General features: G+C 39.6%; 2 protein-coding genes across 5 annotated transcripts in view; one reads left to right on the forward strand and one right to left on the reverse strand.

Annotated features, from left to right (window-relative positions):
* Positions 1-4,824, forward strand: part of TMEM165 (transmembrane protein 165) — a 30,389-nt gene extending 25,565 nt beyond the window's left edge. Inside the window, exons 5-6 of the mRNA XM_003794611.2 lie at positions 3,192-3,297; positions 3,999-4,824. Of these exons, the coding sequence (XP_003794659.1) occupies positions 3,192-3,297; positions 3,999-4,075 (183 nt within the window). The 3' untranslated portion in view covers positions 4,076-4,824. The remainder of the gene's footprint in view (positions 1-3,191; positions 3,298-3,998) is intronic.
* A 7,730-nt stretch (positions 4,825-12,554) lies between these two features.
* Positions 12,555-22,879, reverse strand: part of CLOCK (clock circadian regulator) — a 99,051-nt gene continuing 88,726 nt past the window's right edge. For 3 of the 4 annotated variants that reach the window (XM_023515976.1, XM_023515977.1, XM_023515979.1), the window contains 7 exons: positions 22,421-22,521; positions 21,849-21,938; positions 18,810-18,962; positions 17,797-18,006; positions 16,756-16,961; positions 14,948-15,212; positions 12,555-13,305 (listed from right to left, as the gene is read on the reverse strand). In XM_023515976.1, coding sequence (XP_023371744.1) covers positions 13,126-13,305; positions 14,948-15,212; positions 16,756-16,961; positions 17,797-18,006; positions 18,810-18,962; positions 21,849-21,938; positions 22,421-22,521 — 1,205 coding nt within the window. In that variant the 3' untranslated portion in view covers positions 12,555-13,125. The remainder of the gene's footprint in view (positions 13,306-14,947; positions 15,213-16,755; positions 16,962-17,796; positions 18,007-18,809; positions 18,963-21,848; positions 21,939-22,420; positions 22,522-22,879) is intronic. The other variant, XM_023515978.1, reaches the window with a different exon arrangement.

Here is a 22,879-nt window from a genome sequence, read left to right on the forward strand (position 1 = left end):
GCCTTAGCCGGTTGAGCTATAGGCGCCGAGCCTACACCAGGACTTTCAAAGGAGCAGGTTGGGGGATGGAATTCTGCCACCTCCGCTGCTATTCATGCTCCTGATCTTAACTGATGCTTCTTAAGTGCTTTTGTCAGGCTGAAATTGTTTCTAACTCCTTGGAAGTGTCTAAAATAACGAGTTTCTTAATGTAGGCTGCAGTTGAGGGCCAGGAGTGAGATAGTTGGGAAAGGCTATTTTGTCAGTTAAGCCTCAGAAATGTTGCATTTTAGAGGGAAAAATGAGACTTTTTCACAATTTTCAAAAAACAACCCTTCTTTTAGAATATCACTGTCATGGCTGGGCTCTATAGTCTTCTTGATTTCCAGCCTTTTCTTGGCTTTCGTATCGACAGAGCCAGGACTTGAAAATAAATGTGCTGCAGGGGTGAGCTGTTAGGACAGGGGAATCATGTTCTCTTTTTTCATTGTTTTTTCTGTGTGAGGGGCATTTATTCTGTTGCTTGGGCTGGAGTATAGTGATGTGATCACAGCTCACAGCAACTTCCAATTCCTGGGCTTAGGTGATCCTGCTGCCTCAGCCTCCCAAGTAGTAGGGACTAACCACAAGTGTGTGCCACCATCCCTGGCTAAAATTTTTTTTTTTAATATTTTTTTGTAGAGATGAGGGCCCAAGCTAATTTTGAACTCCTGGTCACAAGTGTGATCCACCCACTATACCCTCCCAAAGCTGAGCCACTGCACCAGTCCTTCATTCTTCCTTATGCTCTTCTGTGTGGGCACAAGACTTGCGAGGGGCACCAGATTCCCTTTACGTGGTCTGCTCCACTGGCAAGGCCTGTGCTACCTGGGCCTGAGAGTCTTGCTGTATCACCAAATCACTGCACCTCCCTGCACTCTCCCCCTTCTGTGGATGAAGTAAGATGACAGCTAGAGAGCAGCCTGACACCAGGCACTCATCAGCCGTCCTCCTACCCTGCCAGCTCTGCAGGAATGAGTAATGACCTCTTACAGGCCTGTTTTTGTTTTCTGAATATTCCTACTTTGGGGGTTTTCTTTTGTATGACCCATGCATTAGTCTAGTTCAGTCCATGTTGGTCTGTGATTTTCTCTCTGCTTCCAGCATGACTTCATGTTCCCAGGTTGGATTTCACTGAATCTAGCGTCCTGAGATGTTAATGGGTACCAGGCCCAAAGAAGAGGAAGCAGAGGGGAGAAGTTTCAGAGCCAAATAAATCAAGGAAATAATTTATCGGTTTTATGATTCAGTACAAAGTTAACAAAAAGTCTGAAAAGTACCTTATTAAAGGAACTGTTTAATTTTATTTATACTACTGATTCTACACTTTCAGATAGAATAAAACAATTTTCTTGGGGTAGCACTGTTAGAAGTTAATAATACACAAAATAGGCTGGACACAGTGGTTCACACCTGTAATCCTAGCACTTTGGGAGGCTGAGGCAGGAGGATTACTTGTGCCCAGGAATTCAAGGTTGCAGTGAACTGTGATTGTGCCACTATACTCTAGCCTGGGCAACAAGGAGAACTCCTGTATGAAAAAGATCAAACAACACACAAAAGTAAAATTTGGGTACAGTAGAAGCTTCAAATCATTTCCATTTCCTCAGTCTCTGTAGCTAGGCACCCGCGTTTCACAGAGAACAGCAGGAGCCCCCTGTCCTTGTTCCTTACCATCATGGTAGCAGGGCCTGTCTCCTCTTCCTGTACTCTGGTGCTCAGTCTTTATCTCCACTTATAATAAGCTTACATTTTTGCTTTTGTCACAGCTCAATTTTTTGAGCATTTTTAGTGTGCAGGTTTTTTCCTCATCTTTAAAAAGAAATAGCCTCTTTCCTCACTTGTACTTCTAAGGATCACTCATGCCCGCCCTCCCGTAGACACAGAGGACATTGCCCGTGATGGGAGTAACTTGTGGGACTCCTGCATCAGTGATGCTAAGGCTTTGAGTTCACTGCGGCGACCTTCTCAGTCTCCCGTGAATGCTGCAGTCTTCCCCATCGTGCTAACACCCTTCTCTTCCTGCATTCTCTCCAGGATAATCATATCCAGTCCCATAGCTTATCGACCATCCAGTTCAGGTGACTCTTGAATTTCTCTACTTTAACTCCTGTTGGCACCATAAGCCCTTTCCCTGTTGCTTCTATCTTTTTATCACATTGGTCTTATCATAATTCATCCAGAGAATTATGGGCAACTGGGTGTCATGTCTGTTTTTTCCTTCATAATACCTATCATTCATTTGTCATGGAAGTATAATAATTATGCCTCCTTAATTTTCTCAAATTCATCTCTTTTTCTCTGCTTTGGTCACCCACCCCTCTCCAGGCCACTGCACCAACCATCTCACTTGATCGCCTGGTTTTAGTCTTGTTTCCCTTCCAGTTCTTTCCACTAGATGATAAAAGTATAAATCTCACTTCCCAGCTAGAAACCAACCAGTGCCTCAGGGCAACATCTAAGTTCCCATATTTGTAGGGTCCATCCCAGCTTGGCTTGTCCCTCCCTTGCTGGCCTCCTGGAACACCTCGGTTCTCTGTGGAGATGCTGAAGGGCTGCGGTCGGTTCTCTCCTGTATTTTGGCTGCTGCTTTCCACTTACCATGTTCCTTCCCCTCAAAACAAAACCACACCCTCCTGCTGACTCCTGCTTCATGTTCTTTCAGGGCCACCACTCCCTTGCTACCGCCCCCCACCCCACCCCATCCTGCCCCGCCCCGAGGTGAATGCCTCCTTTGCCGTGCTGGCATGCACTTAACTGGACGTAAACGTTGGTGGCACTGAGCTAAAAGCACCGAAAGCACACGGAGTGAGGAGGCAGGGTCTGTCCTCACCAGCCCAGGAACAAGCTTAGCTCTCCTTAGCCCTTGCACATGATCGCTAAATATTGCCTGTGAATAAAGATTAGTAACTGCTAAAAGGTTTAATTAGCTTTATTTCATCAGGATTATTTTGACTTTACAAGTTGATTTTTTTCAACTTTTAGGTCTAGTCTTAGTTATAAAAGGTACATATTCCTTTAAGCAATTATTATATCTTTCATAAATTAATACACCTGAATTTTATAACTATTTACGCTTTTTCATTGTTGATCTCCATTTTTACTACTGATTTTTACCTTTCTCAACAGTTTCAGCCTTAGTTTTAAATTAATGCTGTTATGCTTGCTTCCAGGACCCCTATGGTGTAGCAGTGGGTGGAACCGTGGGACACTGCTTATGCACTGGGTTGGCAGTAATTGGAGGAAGAATGATAGCACAGAAAATCTCAGTCAGAACTGGTAAGTCTTTTAGAATCATTGAGAGATTAGAAAAGGTGTTAGCCTTGATTATTTGTTACTTCTAAAAGATACCAGTCTTTATAATTATCATTTCTTAAAGGTATCTCTGGCATTGTAAACACAGACTATTTTTCACATGTGTAGAAGTTAGTAAAATAACAAATTCAGCTCATCTAAAGGCATTATTGAATTCATTGTAGCTTTTTGTTAATATAGGGTGGGCATAAAGTTCATGTGCAGTTTAAAATAGTAAACAATCATCATGTGAAAGTCTGAGAAATTTTTGGTCTTAAAATATGTCTTGTATAGAAGACTGGGACTCATAGATGGAGACCATGAGTCTGATTCTATTGAAAATTCCTCGAGCAGCTATAAATAATTGTTAGGTCTGAAGACAGAATAATTTAAGTCTTAGAAGGGGGCTGAACAGAATGTACATTGTAATTGGGTGTTAAGATTAGTTACAGTTTTTCTGTTGCTTGTCAGCAACATTTTAATTTAATGTAATACTGTCATTTCTCAAAACAGTGCTAGAGAAGAAACTGATTCTTACTGTTCAGGGTCAAGCATGTGAATTGTTGTTCTTTGCTGTGTAAATGGGTTAATTTGTTTTCAGGGTGAGGCCCCTAGTTGGCCCCGCACAGTCTGTACAGTGTCAGGGGCAGGAACGTTTTGCCTGACCTGTTCCTCTTCTCTTCCAGTGACCATCATAGGAGGCATCGTGTTTTTGGCGTTTGCGTTTTCTGCACTATTTATAAGTCCTGATTCTGGTTTTTAACAAGCTGTTTATTCATCTGTGGTTAGTTTAAGATAGGTAACTCTTAATCTTTCTGTACATAGTGTACATGGTAACTAAAAGTGATGGAAAATACTGTATTTTGTAGCATTGATTTGTGGCTTTGAACTATTTTATGAAAGTATTATGTCAGAAGAGATAATCATTGATTCTCTTTGTAACCTGGGTTTTTAAAAGAAACCTGACCTCTAAATGTGGGTTTTCCTTCCCTCCAGCATAATTATGTCAGTCCAGTCCCCATTTCTGTTTTGGTATATACAGAACTATTATGCAGTGGGCTCTGTCACTTGATTTTCTTTTAGCACTGACCCTTTTATAAGGAATACAAATTTTCTCCTTGATCACTTAGGTGTATTGAGATGTTAAAATTTTTTGTAGGGAAAGAATGAATTAATTTCTATTTTTAAAACATTTTTCTGGCCAGTAATCAGTAATTTAAGCATCAATCTTTTTGAAATTAGGTTCTTTGCTTAAAAAAAAAAGTGAGAGGGACAAACATGAGAGTATTGTTACTTCAGTAATGTGACACAAGAGCTGTCTGTCTGCAAGCTCTGTTCTTCCTCTTTTTTTTTTTTTAATTGGGTAGGACACCCAATAAAAAAAAAACAGTCAATATTTGACAATGTGGAATTACCAAATTAAAAGAGAATACTATGAATGTATTCATATTTTTTCTATGTTGGATAAACAATGTAACATAGATACAATGTAAATAAAAATGGTATGACCAGCGCTTGTTTCTCCTTGTGTGTTATACGAGTCCATAACTTTACAAATCACCAAAACAGTATTAACATTGGTAGACCCTTTTCTAAAGTTGATGTAAAAACACTGATGTATTAAGTATTTGAGAGATACTTAAGTGGCTCAACAGGAGCCTGGCCTTGTTCTGAAAGCACCGCCCTGACCCCACAGTTCTATGAGGTGGTTAGTAGGACTAACGCAAAATAAGAAAAGGAGAAGAGGAGCCCGCCAGGCCACCTGGCAGGGCAGAGCTGCAGGCTGGGGTGTTAATCCCAGAGGGGCATCGTTCATTATGCTGAAAGTTAGAATATTCTAACTTGACTACGTCTCTACCCAAGTTTTCTCCCAACCTGGTATGTTCTAGAATCCTATGCATTAATACTCCCTAAATTGGAAGGACAGTTCTTCTCTAGTCACATCCAGAGTCCTTGTGTGAAGTATAACCACAGACCCAGGAAAATACTGAACTACTACAAAGGTCCACAATGTAATGTGTAATTGGAAGAGACTGTGATGGAACCCCAGTCATCACCCAGCACTGTCTGTGCAGTGACTGCAGAGATGCAGGTGGTGCTCAGCTAAGAAGCAGAGGCAGCACACACCATGAAGGAAGACGGGTCGTTCTGGGAAACTCTCCATAAAAAGTATGTGTTATGACAAGGTAGAAAAAACATGTGACTTGAGATTTAGCACTTCAGAGAAGTTTCAGGTTAGGTCTCCACACTAACACCTTCATTCCCTGTGGTAGACACCCATAGTACTGCTTTACCTCATTGGACACAAAGAGAGGGAGAATTCTCATTAATTCTTCCTTTCTAAGAACAGAAGGACAATTCCTTATAGAAAGTAGCTGGTACCATCAAAGCCCAAACTTAACAGTTCAGGGAATACTAACGTGAAAATCAGCCTAGGTTTCTGAGCCACCACCACCCTGTAGCAGGACAGAACAGTCCTTTGAGAGGATTTGGTGATTCAGACTCAAGCTTCCAGGTAAAAATCACCAGCAATCAGGCTCCACTGTTGGATAAAAGGAAGGAAGGTATCACTGTAGTGATTTTAAAATATTTAATAGTCTTTCTTCAAAATCCAGAATAATGTGATTCTTACAAGTTATGTGCCACACAAAGCAGGTGTTATTTTTTGAGAAATGCAGGTGATACTGAAAAACATTATATAGCACTGAGGTATTTTTTATTTTTAAAATGAAGGAAACAGTCTAGTTCTAATCATTTTTACATTTACAAAAAAACAACACTACTGCTTGGCTCTTTTGCAGTAATTTCAGGTTCTGAATACATTACAAGAGTCTATAGGAAAGAGCACTGTAATAGTACACGGAGTTTTAAAAGCTGCGCACATCAAACCTGGACAAGTGGCCAGATGGCAAGAGGCCAGCATGGAGGCAGCTCATCAACACTGACTTTTTCTCAGAGGACAGCTTTGAAAAACAAGTGTGACTAGCTGTTACACCAAATTAAAATGGCAATATTAAATTGGTAACAAAATGATCCACGTTTTATACAATATAGTACTTCTAAACATGATGAAAATCAGCTGAGGAAAACCAGAGAGTCTAATATAGCACCATTGAAACCATTCATTATCCCTCATGCTTCTATGTAATTTAGGAGAAGACAACACCTGGAAAATGGCTTTCTGTTTTTCTAAGTCAATTTGGGTTCCAATTAAATGTTTGCCTTAGAAAAAAAGAATTCTTATCTCAAGATCAGTTAGCCATTTCCAGCTCCACAGGCTGGCGAGTAAGAATGGAGGGCTGCCTCTACCTGTACATCTGAAACCAAGAACCAAAGCAGTAGGGGCAGCAGTGACAAGGACATCAAGTGAAGAACCACACGGAACATGAGGAGGAATCTGGTGCGTGTTTTCACAACTATCAGCTGATGTCAAATTTACAACGAAAACTTTTGCACTAGTTTCAATTCAGCACTGAATTTAACTCATCTTTGGACTTTAATCTTTACAGTGTCATATGGAGGCCCTTCTCCAACTTACACCATCGTAAAATAGGTTTCCAAACAATACTAGAATGGTCTACATCATATCTGTTTTGAGTTCCATAATATTTAAAAGACATTTTCTGGCCATTTTTTTTGCTTGAAGGTGGTTGTCTAGTTTTACAATATATCCACTTGAAAGTAACAGCTTTTCCTACATCTTAACTTCTTGGCACTGGCACAACCATTGCCAGCAGTGAATTTGTACCAGTCCAGGTCAACTCAAAAACACACTAAAAACATCTGAATGTCATTTTTTAAAGTGATGTCACAGTTTGTTTCCTCAGAAATTTAAAAGTGTTTATTTGAAATAAATCATTGTCTGCAATTTAACCCTCTGAGTTAAGAAACATTTTACATCATTATATCCAGCTTGTAGTTAATGTGCTTTAATTGACATTCTCTAAGCTGTGTGCTGTACTTAGCCCGTGGGACCCAGAGCTGCTCTGGGGTCCAAATCATGTAAAAAAGGATCCTCAAATGTCTGTGCTTCAGATTCAAACACTGATTTACTGGACAGTGCTGAATATGGAGGTTTTATGTTTTTAAAGGACCAAGCAACATATACTGTCTTATGGACAGCAACACTTTTTGTATTAGTTTTCGGTGTGTATACACTGCTCCACCTACATTTAAGGATAGTAATAGTCATGAACAGATGCTATTTTACTAACGTTTCCCCCAAATGGAGGCAGCATGTGCCACTGGTCCTGTCACACTGGCTGTGGATGTGTTGGGGAAGTACAAAAAGTGCCCACAGTAGAGAGAAGGCAGCAGGTGAAACAGAAAAAGGCTGGAACTGTGTGAAACAGATTTGCAAGGAGTTACCTTTATACATTTTTTCTTAAATGAGTTGAGAACAGGAGGGAAGTGCAGGGTCATCCGGTTTGGGGCCCTCCACTGCTGTTCTGAAGTGACAGACTAAGACTGTCCTTGGGGCACCATCATGAGGGCTAATGACTGTACCCCCTCCCCTAAAGAGCCAGTTCTCTTAACATTATGATGCAAAACAGAAAACAAACTACAAATTAAATACATGTGATGACACCAAAACCACTTTGATGAGAAGATAGAATATAAAGATATTTAAAAATAAATACATACAGCCATTTTTATTCAAGAAACCCAGAGAACTGCATTCAAAGCACCTGCTTCTTTCAACCACTTTCCACAATAAGTTCTCTCACATAGTGAGCACCTCAGTGTTTGCTGGTGGCGGTGATGGAATTTCACTTAATGGTCTCTTCATAAACTATCCTATTTCACTGAGGATCATTTCCCGGGGAAAGCCCAGGCAACTCACAAATTACTGTAAAACACTCAAAACAAAACCTATAAAGTATTATTTTATTTAAGAAAAACAGGGAATGTAGTGTTATGACATGGAAATAAAAACTATGCAAAACAGTCACATGGAAAGAAAGTATTTTAATTTTTAAATATCCAAGTTAGCTTAATTTCTTTTGAGTTCAACACTTTTAAATATCCTGAATTAATCATTGTACCAACAAAATCCATCCCCAGTGTTTCCACGGAGGACATTAGAATAAGACCAAATTATACCTTTTTTCCTTTAACCAAAGTAGTCTTTTTCTCAGTCCTTTTTGTGCAAAAATGTTACAAGAGCAATTCAAATGGAAACGCTGAAATGACATGCCAACATTTCAGGGCACATTTAAAACACTCAGAATAATTCTCGAAATTACTGTATTCTAAAATAATTACTACCGATCACTTTTAGATTAGTTCTGTACATCTACTCACATGGATGCAGTTTTCCTAGACCTCTGAAAATAAACAGGCTCATTGGTCTCTTTTGGTGTCCACACAATAGGCAAGATAGGTTTACAATAGTGTTTAAATGGGACTAGGCATCTACAATCTCTTGACTCCACCACATTCAAACAGAAGTCAAAGTTCATTTGGCTACCTTGAAATCAGTCCATAAACCTACTACGGTTCACTGGATCTAAACATTTCTCAGAAATGTATCATTTATAATTTCACCTAAGTGATGATTTGGGGATCCTTTAGAAATGGTTAATGCCTAAGATAATAAACTTTATCAAAATGAATAATTGCAATAAAGTGCTTCTTATTATACATTTCAAAATGATGCTTTCAGACTGTGGTATGTTGTTTTGAAAGTGTGTGCTATTCCTCCCATAAAGGATCCCCAGGCATGAGAGTTGGGTCTTCTCACCTGTCTCAAAAAGCAGCAGCACTATCTTTTGGTAGGCTGACGATAGGCACGTTACCATGCGGATGAGGCTATGCTAGAGCTATGGCAAGGGAGAAATTAGAAAAGTGGGAGGCATGTGGAGGGCTCCTACTATACTCATAGTTATATACAAATATATTAAATATGCTATAAAAATAGTCAACTCTTTTCCTTTGCAGTTACTTCACAAGCTCCTTAGAAGAATGCTCACTGATGCAAACAAACTTAAAAGGTTCTCTTTCTCCAATCACTATTAAAACGGCAAGTGCCTTTGTGCTGTTTCTTCTCACCATTCAACACTCCAATCAGCTTACTCCTGGCTAGACTCACTCAACAATATTAATATCCAGTGTTTATACCTTCCATGGACTCTCGTGGGACTAAGAACAGGCAGGGCCACAGATAACAGTTTTACACAAACGTTCATTAACAAACTTGCAATCACCAAAGAAACAGAAAGAAAGTAGAAATTCTAAAATAAAATGCATTCCACTTAAAAAAAAAAAAAAAACAACCTTTGCCCCAATGTAGTGGAAATATTTTAAAACATGTTGAGTAATATCCAGTTTAAAGGATTTTCACCTGTCTGTGCAGAATCCTATTTTAAGAGTCCCGTTCTAAGGCTTCTTCAACAGGCTCATCTCCCTTCAATAGAATGCCCTATGCAGAGCTGGGATGTTCCAGTGCTCATAACGCCAAGTAGACTGCTTTTAAGGCAATAACCAGCAATTGTAGCACTTCTAAAGAATCCAAACAGCATGTTCACTATTCTGTACTGAGAATTCTGTAACAAGCTACTCACTGGCATCCTTTTATTACTACATTGCTGAGCCAGATTCAAGTGACAGGGAAGCACAGCACTCTACAGTCACCCTCAATCCAGGATGTTCAAAGGCTGAACTGTGGTCTTGACTAACATGCTACCCTCAGCCCCTATGTTTGCTTCCCCATCCAGTATCTTCCACTCAAAAAAGGGAATATTTTTAAATGTTTAGGTTCTAGTTTCACACCACTCTCAGCAGCAACTGTATTCACCCTTGCAGTTCTCACTTGCATTTGTTAAATAACAAACAACTACTGGCATACAAAGCCGGAGGCCATCCACAGCAAGGTGAGGAACTCAGAGCAGCTAGCATTTCCTTAACTTGAACAGTTTCTCACCTGAAAAGTGCCACACACAGTGTCCTTAAGAAACACTGAATACATAGGACAGTAAAGCAGAGGGGAGACAAGATTTTTAAGAAGCTGAAAGGTGTTTCTATTTGGTATATTCAAGATTTAGATTTGGGATTTTAATTAACAACTTTGGCTACAGAAATGAATGAAGAGCACACAACTGCTAAGTCTTCATGTGACTGCTTAGGTCAAGGGACAGCTCTGCAACCCACAGTCAGGAGGAGGAGGGAACAGGGAAAGCAGCAGCTCACAGGAGCTGTGCTCACTGCCTCTCCCAACACTCCAGCTAGCTGCTCCTTCAAAAGGAAAAGGAGGAGCTGTGAGGAACAAAAAGTATAAAGGAAAATTTTGATTTTCTTTCCCAGATATTTGTGAAGATGGAAAACACTTGAAGGGGTCAGAGTAGGAGAATGTGAGTAAATAAAGTTTACAGATTCACCTTGTGGTTTGTCTTCTGCTTGCTTCTCTAACCCAAGTACTTAGTACTCACTGCTCACCACCATTGAGTGTGGTGTTTGGAGGATGAGCCTTGACACGACAGTTACTCATGTCTTTGACAGCTTCATCCACATCACGAGGTCTTGCCACTCAATAACTGAGGCACAACTCAGACATATGTGGAATGGCATGAGGTCGAGAAAGGCAATTGGAAAGGGGAGAAAAACGCGACGGCCATATTCTATGACATCCACTCTGTCTGTGTGCATGTGCGCTGGAGGACACGCACACTCTGACAACTCTTCTCAGTATTCACAGGAATGCCAGAGGTCTCTCTGCATGATCACTTAGCTACAAGCACTCCTTGATATGTTAATTATTGACTGGTATCTATTAACACTTCTTTTGTAGAAGGGTAGGTACCAATTTTCTTTGGTTGTTTTTCAACATTATTTTTCAAATTTAATTATGGTCAGGTACAATTTTCTACAGAAAGACAAAATATATCCTTTAAGGATGACAGCAAGTCTGAGGACAGAGAAGTCTTCAGAAATGACCTAAGACTGGCCTAGCAATTTTGCATTAAGTTATTTCATTGCATAAAACTTTTTCTGTTTAACAACCTCAACTCTGCTATACATTTTCTTTTGGGCCAATTTTGATTTAATATGCTTGTTCTCCACCCTTTCCTAAAAACTTTTTATATTCTAATAAGGTATTTTCTATTAAGCTTTTGTTCTATACCTATAAATTTCATTATTAGTACCATAAAAATCTATAAACTGCTTTCTTTAATGTCTGCACATATGTAATTTGTGTTGGAGTTTACTACTTTCAGCATATGATATTGCCTAGTGAAACCTTAGTTTACATTTAGAAAGCGTGTGAGATCCCATATTCCAGTGCTATAGTGAAAGCCAAGCCAAATTCCTACCCCCTCCTTTTTGGTTTGTGGGAATGTCAAGATCATACTGAGCAAACACTGGTATTTTTTAAATGACTACTTAGTTTTCAAGGAAGATGCTGATTTGAAAAACAATTTTGGAATCACATTAATAACTATGATAGTGTTAGGTTATCATCTTTTATTTCTAAATTATTTGTATCTCCAGTCCAAGAAACTGATAGCAGTCTTCAAAGGAACCGAGGAGACTAATAATGGCTCTGATACCCACATGCTATTAAAAATGTACTAAGGTTTCAAAACTGCCACTGAAACCAGACGAGTTCAAGATGGTGAGTTATCACCTGAATTAAAATCAAGGCACTATGGGTTTTTTTATTCCCTCAAATAACCCTGAATCATTTCTGACTAAAAGAAGCATTGAAATTGTGAAGGATAATAAAAAAGATTCCAACAAACCCTAAAAGTTAAAATTCCCACCACTGAGAATGTTAAAAAGTGCCTAAGGTGTTTTGTGTGCAAATTTTACCTCTATAACTGAAACATTCTTGAAATTACTTTCAGGCTTGTTGAATACCATTACACAAATATTTCCAACTATAAACTATATCAAAATATGTGATCAAAACTCCCAACCATCTAAAATAAAGCAGTGCAAATACTATTTTCAAACATAACTGACAATGAAATGAGTATTTCTGAATAACTTGAAAATCCTGTTGTATCAATAATTTAACCTGAAAAAACATCGATTCCCAGCAGCACATCATACCTCACTGAACAAACTGTGACATCATAGCCAAAGTATGAACAAAAAGACTTGTGCTCTGGAAAACTGAATAGAACACTAATGTGTTGTAAACAAAGGAAAAAGAGGGTGCATCCGCTCGCACCTGGTGTCAGAATCCAAGGAAATGTGCTCACACTGCAGGAGGAGAGGAGGCTCCACGCAGCATACAGCAAGTTTTGCTTTCTCTCCTTTTATCCAGACATATACACGTTTTTACAGCATCTGTACACAGAGAATTTGAACCCACACAACATTCTGAAAGGAATTACTGTTCCATCATTATCTAAAAAGGGAGAGGGGCTGGGGCGGGGGCTACCAAGTCTACTGGACTGTCTTCATGGCATCACTGCAAGCAAACCCCTGACGTGGCAGTGGCGTGTCCTCTGTAACACTTGACAATAGGCACAGAACCACTAAAAGTTACTAACATCGTTAGTGCCTTTCTGATTCACTGGAGGTCATTTCATAGCTGGGCTTCTTACATTTGGCAATATACTCTTTTTCCATCGAAAAAATACCTGGGCAACTAAAACACTGTCAGAACTGGCTACGTCCCTGTGATCGTCTCCTGCTGGCTGGTATTTAATACACATCTGTAGCACTAGGCACCATTTTCTCCGCCAATTCCAGGAACTAGAACATTCATGAAACTGCTGGGACGTTTCCTCCTATCCTCAGGTCATCTGAGTAGCTCTTTTTGGGCCATCCCCTTCCTCCCCTGACGTCAGAGAGGAAGCACATGTGCTACTGTGGTTGAACCTTGGAAGGGTCAGTCAAACTGTCAGTCCTGTGCCGACTAAGCTGCTGCTGTGGCTGAGACTGGTGCTGCTGGTGATGTGACTGAGGGAAAGTGCTCTGCTGTAGAGGAAACGCAGCAGAGAGGATGAGCTGAGCTGAAGGGTTTCCGTGGAGCAACCTAGAAGTCTGAAAGACAACGGATTATGCGAGACCTCTTTACCTCTTCCTGCTGCCCACATGAGACTGACTTACGGTGTCCCATGTCCACAGGGACATGTAACCCATAAGAATTCTGTTCTCTACTTTAAAAATCATATTTTACAAAATGTTTATGAGGCTTTCCTTCTTTCTGGAAGTATGACAGGACTTCATTTAAGGAACCTGAACTGGAGATTTTGTGCACAACCAGCCATCTATGTGTGAAGACAAACCATAGCATGTGTTCTCTCACTTTACGTCCCAGAGGCCTAACGTCTGAGCATTGCTATACAAAGCACGACACAAATACTGAAGTCAAATGGCATAAGCTTTTGCACACTAGTCTGCTCAGCTCGTTAGAGCAGCACAGGGAAGGCCCAGGTGCGGGCCCTGAGGGAGGCTGTGTTGTTCAGATTTGGGCCACCCCATCTTCCAGATGTCTCACTTGGTCTCTACCAAATTGGGTTTTTATAAAGCTTAGATATTATTATCACTATTTAAAACAACATAAAAATCAGAGCAAAGTTGGAACCGTTAGGTCTGAGATAAGCCCAGACCTCACTGCAGCACACACTGCCCCCTCCACTGTGTTTTGCTGTGTATAGTGTGCACTTTTTTGCTCAAATTTCTGTGGGAAAAATAAGGATGCACATTATATGTGGCATATTACACATGGGTGGCACAGCTGGATGTGGAGAAGCCCAGGGGTCTCCCAGGGCCAGCGCACATCCTGTCTGGGCCTGCCACATCCATGGGTTCCAGTCCAGGAAAACTGGGATCCAGCAGGAGTGGGCTGCAGCATGATGGGTGGAGGGGTGGTGGCAGGGCTGGCGAGGCGGGCTAAGACCCAGGCCTAAGACCCAGCCATGGAGAGGGGACTCACAGGACCCAAGCACCTGGCTGCCTACTGGCTGAGCCATCAGTCTCAGAAGCTCAACGCCACCGGCCATAGGGCCATACGTAACATAGCAGGGAAGGAAGGGCCAACCTTCACTGAGTGGGTGGCTGGGGGAAGCAGTATGAACTGCACACTTACAGGGGAGTGCTGGCCTCCCCAGATGGGTCTCTTCTGGCAGAAAACTGGCTACTGACTACTTTCTTGAACGTTTTCCTGAAAGTTCTGGCCCCACTTGTAGGTGCGCATTATGCATGGGAGCATATCATACATAGCAAATACAGTATTTCTCTTCTGATACTGATTTATAACTGAAAAATTATAATTAAAATTTACCCCCCCAAAATAATTTAAGGTAACACCTATACAAAAAGAAATTCCTGCTCTGAAAAGAGTGAGCCTGATAGGCAGCTAGAAGGAAAGGTGTCTTTATTTAGATTCCAAATACTCTAGCTGAACAGAGAAAACAGGCTCCGTGTGAACGGCCTTGATGTGAATAGGACACAGACCACTTACTCTACCCAGCAGCTCAGATCACTGGGTTTGCCCATGGCACAGCTCGTCTTCCAAGGACTAAACAAGGCAAGAAAAACCAGCCAACCAGGACAGGGTTTCTGTCATTGTAGAGATTTAAATTGTACAATAAAGTGTTTTCGATTTATAAAACTGCTCATTAAATGGTTAACTTCATTAAATAAAAGTGGGTTTGAGACAGCACCCCCCAGGGAGAATCACCTGTAAAAACTGCTGTGGAGGCTGAGTCAGCTGGGCCTGAGAAGGTTGGGGCACTGTGGTCAGCTGTGGGTCCTGGGAGCTCTGCGGTGGCTGCTGCTGCTGCGGCGGCGTCACCGACAGTGCCTGAGACTGCTGCTGCTGAGTAGTGAACGTCGGATAGGCAGTCACCACTTGGCCCATGAGCATGGTGCTTGGCACCATGACGGCCCCGCATGCTACAGGAGCAGTCACTAATTTGGTCACAAGTTGCTGACCTTGAGAAAATCTGTTAAAAATACAAGTTATACATCATTAAAGGCAGTGAGCTGACCACCTAACTAAGATAATACCCGATGATACTGCCTACCCATTAATTTTTTTTGGGGGGAGGAGACAGAGTCTAACTAGGTCACCCTCAGTAAAGTGCTGTGTTGTCAGAGCTCACAGCAACCTCCAACTCTTGGGCTTAAGCGATTCTCTTGCCTCAGCCTCCCTAGTAGCTGGGAATACAGGCGCCTGCTACAACATCTGGCTATTTTTGTTGTTGTTCTTGTTGCATTGTTGTTTTAGCAGGCCCTGGCCAGGTTCAAACCTGCCAGCCCTGGTGCAAGTGGCCAGCGCCCTAACCACTAACATACAGGCACTGAGCCCCAACCCATATTTTAAAATGCTTTATGTTCCTATTTTGCTTCATGACTCTAAAAATCTCCTTTGAGTATCAAACAAAAAACGTATATAGTAAAATCACCATGACAAAAAGATTAAGTTTGTTTGGACATCCACATTCAAAACAATAAAGTTGGACTTTTACTTCACATCATACATAGAAATCAATTCAGAATGGATCAGACACCTACACACAGAAGCTAAAACTACAGAACTCTGAGAGGAAAACACAGGAGACCCTGGATTTGGCAATGATTTCTTAGACATGACACCAAAAGCACAACCAACAACAACAACAAAAGACAAACTGGACTACAACAAGATAGCAATTCAGGGTATTAAAGAGCAATAGCAACAGAGTCAAAAGCCACCCATAAATGAGAAAATGTCTGCACATCAAATATCTAACAACGCAACCAGCTTCATAAGCAAATTTCAAAGACCCCTGATTTTTTTTTTAATAATCTCCCTTGACTATTTGAACTTTTTGAGATGTTTCTCAGAAATGGCAAAATTTTTATAAGACAAAGGAGTTGAGATTCCAAAGGCCCCAGGGCAAAATTCTTGACCACATTACAATCCTGATACTCCCTGACCTGCCCCAAGGTACTTACCTGCCTCAAAGCCCAGGGCCCCTCCTTAAAAGGGCCACATCAAGGAAACAGATTTGAGACTATTTCTCCCATTTTCCTAGCAGACATCTTTCCCACTAAAATTCATTTCTTCCTTGGCAATTTTTGTTGTCTCAATAATTGGATTGTTGTGCAGAGAGCCAAAAGGATAAGGGGTTATGACCGGAGTATGTGAGAACTCCTACAACTCACAAATCATCACTCTAATTAAAAAATGGGCGCAGTGGCTCACGCCTGTGAACCCAGCACTCTGAGAGGCCAACCTGAGCAAGAGCAAAACCCCATCTCTACTAAAACTAGAAAAACTAGCTGGGGCATCATTGCAGGTGCCTGTAGTCCCAACTACTCTGGAGGCTGAGGCAAGAGAATCGCTTGAGGCCAAGAGTTTGAGGTTGCTATGAGCTATGATGCCACAGCGCTCTACCATAGGTGACAAAGTGAGACTTTGTCTCAAGAAAAGAAAAATTAAAATAAAAATTATTTTTTAATCAATCTGCAACTTTGAAAATGACAAAGAACTATGACAACTACCTTATCTGTCTGTCCTGAGTGAAGCTAGTGACTGCAGCACTCTGAGCACTATTTTGTGGCACACTAGACGGGATCTGGACCATGCTTCCAGCGGCAGGCTGAGAAATCACCATTGTGTTATACAGCGGGGCTGTGAGAGCGCTCTGTGTCTGACTGGGAAGAGAGGTTTGCTGACCATGCCCACTCAGTACATTTTGTTGATTCTGCTGAAAAAGAGAAGGTTTTACAGATAGATTGATTAACTGAAAAACATTATTTGGGAAGTATGCTTCTATATTCATCATACTCACAATACAGGACATGATACTCTACAAAGAATCTGACCACAAAGGAATGACTTGTAATTGAGAATGAATTAGTCTTCCCTACCTTCTTGTAAGGCAAGCTATGACTTCAGAAAAAAAAAACCCACAATCTTAACAGGATAACATAAAAGATACACAAAAAAATTTCTATTAAATGCCCAAAGTGAGTGACTGATTATAGATATTTTATATTTTTCATGTAAAGACTTGGAATTTATAGTCATAGATGCATAGTAATTTCCAAAATTTTCGAGAATACCAGTTAAAACATCGCTGCCCCCTAACCACAGTCTGCAAATATGGCAGTGTGTTTCCTGGTCAGCCTCTTTTGGAAGTAGACTGTGAGTTACAAGAACCTGGTGTAAGTTTATTTGACTAGAACCTTAAACAAATGGTGAAAATAGTTTTTTCTTTTTTTGTTGCAGTTGTCATTGTTGTTTAGCAGGCCTGGGCTGGGTTTGAACCTGCCAGCCTCGGTGCATGTGGCCAGTGCCCTAACCGCTAAGCTATGGCCACAGAGCCGATTGTGAAATTTTTTAAATGTAAAATCACCAAAAATATTTAACACATAATTTTGCAAAAAATATTTTAATGATCTGTCAATACTATACTTTTTCATCAACTAAATTTTAAAATATGCTAGTTTTTAAGAGAGACTACAGCTTTCTTTTATTTTAGCAGTAGCGAACACTTCAATCGCTGAACATGCATAGGCTGCTGTACTTGGTAGTGTCACCTGAGTTGATGTACTCTGTAAGGTCTGCTGTGGCAGCATGTGCTGAGTTGTGCCAAGATGTCCGGTGTTCATTCCACTTTGAACTTGGTTAGTAGGAACAACCTGGCCTTGCATATTTATAGGTGCAAGTTGCTGGATGTTGGATGAATTTCCAGAAGAAAGTTGAACAGAACCAAAATTCAGTCCAGGGTTTGATTGTTGTAAAAACATCTTTAAAAATAAAGATCGCATTAAGTTGAGAATTGTAGATTAAAAACAAAAAGAATGAAAGCATTGAAAAGAAAGAAAAAAATCAAGCTATAAAGTTTTAAAAGCAAATGACAAGAAGATCAAGGCATTCTGAAGGAACCATCAACAATGAATTCGATCTTCCACATACACTAATACAGGGTATGGTCACATGAGCCCAGAACCCACCACTATGCAAAATATACACGTACATGTAATAGAATTCAACTTGTACCCGCTAATTCTATTAAAGTTTAAAAAAAGAAAAAAAATTTCAATCTTCCAGTCATCCTAAGCTTTATTTCCAACTGTAACTCAATACTACTGAAAAGTCTGTGATCTAGAAGCTCTGTACCACTTATCATTTATAACTTACACATAGATACAAGTAATTTTTACTCAATGTTTTCCCTTTACCAAAGTCCCAGTCTACTACAGTGTTGGTCAAATAAGACTAATTTGAATTGTACCTCTCCTTATTACAACTTTTATTGATGACTGCTTTATAAATTCTGTCTCTATTAATAAATGTTTATGTAAACTGTAATTTTTATATTATGGATTTAAACTTATTAAAATTTGGACTGATTGAAATGACTTCATTAATCTGGAAAACACCCTTAGGAAGGAATTATCTCTAGAGACAGTTAAGTATAATTACACTGAGTATGTATTTATATTTAGTGAACTGATGAAATGTATCTCTTGCATCTCACTTTAAGTTAAAGAAAGTCATTTTTCCTATAAACCCATTTGCTCTGTATTCAAATGTAACAGTAATTTACCTGCAGCCCTTGGCCATGGACCATTTGGAGTTGTTCTTGAATTTTTCTTAGTTCTTCTTGTTGCCGATGAATGTTTGCCTCTATCATCCGTGTCCGCTGCTCTAACTGGTCTTTCAGATGCTGCATGGCCCCTAATTGAGCTGAAAACTGAAACTGAAGTACCACATATGGAAAAAAATATAACATACTTTAGAATTATTTCATATAATTGTGCAGTGTGGAAAATAAGCAGGATATCACTAGTTAAAAATATTATGCCAGGTAACACCCCCCAGCACCAGCTGACCCCCCTCTGCTGTGCTGAGCTTTGTGCTGCTGCAGCTGGACCTTGATGTGTTTCTCCTTTGCCATCAGGCACAAAGTCAGTCACGTCAGTCATGGTGCTGCAATGATCCTGCAAAGGAAGGCATTCATCTCCTGTCTGGTGTTTTTCCTTCTTACTTTTAAAAAATATTTTCTATTTATTGTTTTTCCTCTCATTCTTAAGTCAGAGGTGCCCGAGGGCAGCTTCCCAGCAAGGTTTCCCAGGACCCCAGCCCTTGTTTGCAGCACCTCAGTGACTTCTCCATCATCCAGTGTAAACAGCCAAACTTGCTCTAACAAGACCTGAATCTCAGCCTGACACAGAGGAAAAAGAACTGAGGAGGTTGCGGGGAAGTCTTCCAAGCATGTTCCTTCCCTGGGTGTCACCCCTCTGGCTTATAGGTAGTAGCTGCTGTCTACATCTGCTATTCCCACAGTCCTCAGATTCTCTTTACTTCTTTTAGGATGTAATTTCTATTATCAGTTAATAATTTTTTATATCATTTCTGTTCAAATTTCTGGCATGCTGAGCCTGAATCCTGACTGATTACACTCTGGAATTAGAAGACCTGAGCTCATATTGTGGCTATCAGTTACTAAAACAAATTATTTAATTTCTTAGCTTCTATTTCATGCTACAACAAATCAGAAAGTAGCCAGTACCTGGAGTTAATTCATATCAAATTATGTCATCAATATCTCCTATGTGCATATCAGTAAATTACACAAGTTAACAAAAATCTGATAATCAACAAAAATATTTCACTTATATTTTTAATTATAACCATCCTTGGATATGGGCTTCAGAGACTAAGCAATTATGAAAAAATAAGTGCACATATAAATAAAAATATAAAGTCACTCTACTTCCTGGGTTTTCAGTATTACTTATTTCTCTGTTTTACCTGAGTCAGTAAGCAGCTTGTCTTTAGCCACATTTGGTGATTCATCCCCTAAGTCTACACAGACTCATTAAACATGCCCATGAATATTCAATAAATGAAACAGTGTAGGAGCAGGGTTTCATTACATAGAGAATCTGTCTTAGAAGAATCTAACAGTGAACTGTCCCAAAAGAGAGAAATGTTCCCCCCACTTGAAAGCTTTTGACTTTATATTCGGAAGTTTGTATTTAAAGACACTGAATACTACATTTCAAAGCATACAACCCCAACTTCTGAAGCTGATGATAACCAGACCCTATCACATATTAGATTATGCTAGGTTTGAGAAAATATTACACATTTAGTGCCTCAATTCCCTCAGGCCTTTTATATCTTTTATTAGTCAAAATATGTTATATTTATGTCAAATAAACATATTTTATTGTAAACTACAATCATTTGTACTTTTGGGTAAACATTATGTTGTCACCACTTAAGAATTTCTACCAGGTACAAATAAGAAAGTAGTAACTAATACGGAAGGCGAGATAACAGAAAACCAAACCACAGAACTACAAGGCTAAATGTTTGTCTTTATTAGGGAACTAAATGTGAGATTTTAATGCTTCCTGACATTTTTGACACAGTACATCTCATTTGCCTCATGAAAATACTCCTATAAAATGTTAAATGCTTATTCAGTATTCTAAGATTAAAGAACTAGTAATATTGAAAGTATGTTTAAATATTTACATAAAAATTCTGTTAATACTTTACAACAGATAGGATTTGAGAACTAAATACTGATTAAAAACTATTGCAACCAAAAAGATTAAAAAAAAAAAACTACTGCAACTAAATGTGAATAATACTATGATGTTATAAAGACCTTACATGATAGTATGTTCCTAGAAATCAAAATTATGAAGTTTAGATAATTTGCAGGATTCCAATATATCTGTGCACTTATCTCATAGTCACACACGCACAATTTAAATAATAACCAGACAAGGTAAAGATATTTTTAAAAAGTTATCGTTTTTATGTATTATTAAATCATAACTTAAAATGGATATAGTGCTATGATAAGATACATTTAAAGCCTAACAAAAAGGGGGATTTTATATTATACTTATTACTATTCAGAAGTATTTTCAAAGTGTTGGAGGCACTGAATGAATACTAAATCGTAAATTGTAAGTTGGAAATCATGATCCAAGATAACAAAGAATTGCTCTTGTAATTCATCTCCTTTGTCTTGGTACCTTCCTACACTCAGGCATCCTTCAGGACTCAGTCAAGTAACAACTCCACTAGGAAATTTTCCTTTACTTCATCAGGTTTCATTAAGGGTCCATGCAATGTCTCACATATCAGCCTATCTGCCTTGAGCACAGACAATATAACACGGTAGTGTAGGTGTTTGTTCTTCTCTCTAGATGTAATGGTCTTTTACTACAGATATTATATATTTGTACTGTTAGTATGTGCAGTGTCTGTTACACAAAAGCAACTCAATATATTCTATATGTTAATGAATTAATATATGAATACAATTACTCGATTCTGCCAAAATTCATAGAAAGAACAGCTGTATTTCACCTTTAACATCTTCACATCTGCAGTATCTCAGTGAGGGTGTTACTGCATATTCAACAGGACAATTCCTCATTGTGAAGACATTTAGCATCACTGCCCCTTGCCCACTATGGGCCAGTGGTGGAGTCATGAGCATCATGACAATCAACAATGTTCCCAGATAAGACTGAAAATAACTATTATTTTTAAAAATTATATTAGCTTAAAAGCAATTGGTTATTTTTAAATACTCAAACAAACAAATAAAAAATACCTGGGACATGCCTTGTGGAATTGGTAAATTTGTAGCTTGAGACATCACAGGCTGTGTTAATGATGAACCAACAGATTGGGAATTTATGGACTAAAGAAAAATAAAAAACAATGCTGAAGTAATGCTTGCTCATTCCCATACATGAGTATTTCCACCAGATATGAACATGATATGTGTATCACTGAACTTAACAACTTGCCTTCGACTTTTATTCGTTGACTATAGATCTGCTTCCCCTCTACACTAAAAAGGCCTGTTCCTTATTTATCTATTATTGTTCAAGGACCCAGATACAGTAACTAGCACAAGCTCTCAATAATATGTTGGCTGAACTTAAGTGAAGACAACTGGTATTCAGACTTAGAAATAAACAGCTCTCAATGATCAGCTTTTCACAATAAAAAAAAATCTACCATTTTACCTGAAAAATCATTTAAATGACTGATATGTATAACAACCACTTCACAAAGAGAAAGATCTTAAACTTATGTCATGTATCAACAACTATTTTGATCTCTAAAGACAGGGATAATGAATGGACCAATTTCTGCAGACTGAGCTGACAAGCTTACCTGACTACTGAACGATGGCCTCCTCTGCGCCATCTTCTGGTGAGCTGGTAAGTGCTGTCTGGGAGGAGTGCTGGTATCTGTTGGGATCTTTGTTGGTGTTGCTGAAGTCAGTCACCAGAGCAGCATTAGTATTTTACAAAATTCAGTTTTCAAAGACTAATGTCAAAATGGATTTCAGGGTATAGAAATGGTTTTTGAGGCTGGGCACAGTGGCTGAGGCCTAGCTCTGGGAGGCCGAGGCAGTTGGATCAGCTTGAGCTCACAAGTTCGAGACCAGCCTTAGCAAAAGTGAGACCCCCCATCTCTACTAAAAATAGAAAACCTGAGGTAAGATATTTTTTTTTTTTTTTTTGTAGAGACAGAGTCTCACTTTTTCGCCCTCGGTAGAGTGCAGTGGAGTCGCTCCAACAACCTCCAACTCCTGGGCTTAGGCGATTCTTCTGCCTCAGCCTCCCAAGT

Source organism: Otolemur garnettii, unplaced genomic scaffold, assembly GCF_000181295.1.
Source record: "Otolemur garnettii isolate 467f Iridium unplaced genomic scaffold, OtoGar3 scaffold00083, whole genome shotgun sequence".
Taxonomy (NCBI): Eukaryota; Metazoa; Chordata; class Mammalia; order Primates; family Galagidae; genus Otolemur; species Otolemur garnettii.